The following is a 3,129-nucleotide window of genomic DNA, read 5'->3' as shown; positions in this document are numbered from 1 at the left end:
CATTGGGCTGTATGTTTAATTTCCAAGACCAGGTGCAACATTTGATCCTATTTACCTGCTATTATGTCGCGAGTTGGAACAGGAGAGCGATATCCGATGGCACCTTGTCGCTCCATCGGGGTCTTCTCAGGTGAGCAAGTTTAGTTAGCAAGTAACTAACTAGTTGGATGTGTTTTGTGTCAATATGCAAGCGTGCCCCAGGCCGGAGAAAGGAGCAAGCGAACGAGCAAGCGAGGCTGTTTGAAAATAGTTTGAATTCACGTGTTTTAGTCAGCCATCCGCTTGAGCTGATACTCTTGCTAGTGCGCAGTCTCTCGAGATCTTTTCTTCTTAGCATGCGGGTGAAACGAGGCGCTGTTGTTGTTACGAAGCGGTCAAGGCCAACACCCCCAGACACTAGAAGGTACCAATGAAAGAGAAAGGGAGAGTATCAAGTAGTTGGGACGAAAGCGAGCGGCTACCGGAAGGAGAATCTTTGACCAACTAAGTAACTAACAAGCAGACGAGTAAACACAAAGTTTGGACGTTCTACGGCAGATGTCATGACGAACTGAAAGCTTGGCCTTGGCATCTGAAGTCAAAGTCTAATGTATTACAGATGCCGAGAAGCCAAGAAAAAGACAAGAAACCACCATGGAAACAAGCTTTGCGGAAGTTTGGATCCGCGGTCCGAAAGAGTAGCCCGAAAAAAAAAAGCTCTCTTGGCTGTTTTCGGGTCCCTTTCTTGGGATAGCGCACAGAAGAATATCAAACACAAACTGCCTGGGAGACTTGAAAGTCTACAGGAGTGACGATTCGCAGGTTCAAGGTGAAACCTGAATTCTCAGGACCCTGTAACTATGAGACCTGTAATATGTGATTATTGTAACTAATGCATAGTTAGTTAGTTAGTTTGTTACCTATGACTAACACACACATGTCAAACAACGAGGTCAACGCGCATCATAGCTTTCAATATTGGCTGATAAAGGGGGAGAAGATCGTCGCGCGGAATTCAAAAGTGTAGAACGACAAACCCACACGCTAAAAGAACAACATGAGCCCCAATACGAGAGAACAAAAAAGGTACACGCGCACTAGGGCCCCAAGACAGACAACAAGAGCGGCTAGTTGGGACGGCTAACTCTAAATAAGATTTCAGGAGGTTTAGTGTAGAGGGGGCTCCAAGGCTGGACCAGGGTTGTCCACGTCAAGATCAGCAGGGTTGTTCTAGGCTTTATCCTGTCAGTGTAAGTCCACAGAGACAAGAGCGATGACAGGGAGGGTCAGCACGGAACCGACATTGGATGGAGAAATGAAGCAAAGTCTAGAAGCAGGATTTGTGCGCCTGACTCAAACAGGAAGCTTGTTCAAGCCCGGACTGCGGGCTCCATACTACCTCGGGCTTAGGAGAATATCGAGAAGGGGGTGGGCATCAGACCCAGGTCTCCAGGCAGGTGGATGTGGATGTGGATGTGGATGTGCTGTGTGTGTGAGTGGGCGGGACGCCAAACCATCCGGCTGGCACGGCGATCATAGGCGAGCAGTTAGTGTGGGCTCACCTCGCCTGTTTGTAGAGCCTAGAGTAGTATAAGAAGGTATCGTGATCCGGCCGTTTTCTGGTTCTTGTTCTTCTTTTCCTCTCCAGTTCTCTGCTCATCCACTCTTTCCACCCTATACTCATCTTCTTTCTTTCCCTTCGCCAGTTACTGTGTAGCTCGCAAGTCTTTCCTTTCGCACCACTCCTAACTCAGTCTTTCTTTTTACTCTATCACCTTCTTTTCAATTCGTTTTGATAACGTCTCCCCTACCACATAATCACCTGTCAAAATGGTTTCTCCTACTCTCTTCGTTCTGGCTGCTGCCGCCTCTATTGCTTCGGCCTCTCCCGTCCTGGTTGACCGTGGCTCTTCGAGCTGCACTTTCACCACTGCTGCTGCTGCCATCAGTGGTGCTTCCAAGTGCTCGACTGTCACTCTGAGCAACATTGCTGTGCCCGCCGGCACTACTCTGGACCTCACTAAGCTGGCTGCTAACACTAAGGTAAGACAGATATCATACTTTGTTATGCACTTCCATCGTCGGTAGTAGCTCAGACAAGCACTTGCCAAGAGATCGCCCAGAGTCTTGGCTCTGGTTCTTGGTAGCCAAGACTTGTGTGTTTGCCAAGAGAACTGGTTCTGTGCACTGTGTTGCATCCCCGTCCAGTAACCGCCTGTCTTGCATTGGAAAAAACAAAGTGACAACATAAAACTAACACTTCTCTTCTCTCAGGTCGTCTTCACCGGTACCACTACCTTCGGCTACAAGGAGTGGGCTGGTCCTCTGATCTCCATTGCCGGCACTGGCATTCAGGTCACTTCTGACTATGGCGCCAAGATCGACTGCCAGGGTCAGCGCTGGTGGGACGGCAAGGGTTCCAACGGTGGCAAGACCAAGCCCAAGTTCTTCGCTGCCCACAAGATGATCAACTCCGTCATCACTGGCCTCAATGTTGTCAACACCCCCGTCCAGGCCTTCAGCATCAATGCTGCCAAGAACCTCGGAGTCTACAACGTCAACATTGACAACTCCGCTGGTGACTCTGCTGGCGGTCACAACACCGATGCTTTTGATGTCGGTTCGTCCACTGGTGTCTACATTTCCGGCGCCCATGTCCTCAACCAGGACGACTGCCTGGCCATTAACTCTGGCTCTAACATCACCTTCACCAACGGCTACTGCTCCGGTGGTCACGGTCTGTCCATCGGCTCCGTCGGTGGCCGCAGCAACAACGTTGTATCTGACGTGTACATCACCAACAGCAAGATCCTGAACTCCGACAACGGTGTCCGCATCAAGACCGTCTACGGCGCTACCGGTTCCGTCAGCGGTGTCACCTACTCTGGAATTACCCTTTCCAACATCGCCAAGTACGGTATCGTCATTGAGCAGGACTACCAGAACGGCTCGCCCACTGGCACTCCCACTGCCGGCGTCCCCATCACCGATGTCACCATCAAGAACGTCAAGGGTACTGTCGCCTCCTCCGGTACTGACATCTACATTCTGTGCGCCTCTTGCTCCAAGTGGACCTGGTCTGGTGTCAGCGTTACCGGCGGTAAGACTTCCACCAAGTGCAAGGGCATTCCCACCGGCGCCAGCTGCTAA

General features: G+C 50.8%; 1 protein-coding gene across 1 annotated transcript; it reads left to right on the top strand.

Moving 5' to 3' along the window:
* Positions 1-1,809: 1,809 nt before the first annotated feature.
* On the top strand, positions 1,810-3,129 carry BROUX77_003902 (uncharacterized protein; the record flags this gene model as incomplete). Its single annotated transcript, XM_073748605.1, has 2 exons — positions 1,810-2,022; positions 2,254-3,129. 2 exons carry the CDS (start codon positions 1,810-1,812, stop codon positions 3,127-3,129), a joined length of 1,089 nt encoding a protein of 362 aa, XP_073606327.1.

This window comes from Berkeleyomyces rouxiae, assembly GCF_048999995.1.
Source record: "Berkeleyomyces rouxiae strain 22BRR77 chromosome Unknown BrBRR77_ptg000003l, whole genome shotgun sequence".
Taxonomy (NCBI): Eukaryota; Fungi; Ascomycota; class Sordariomycetes; order Microascales; family Ceratocystidaceae; genus Berkeleyomyces; species Berkeleyomyces rouxiae.
This window is presented reverse-complemented; position numbering and strand designations above follow the sequence as displayed.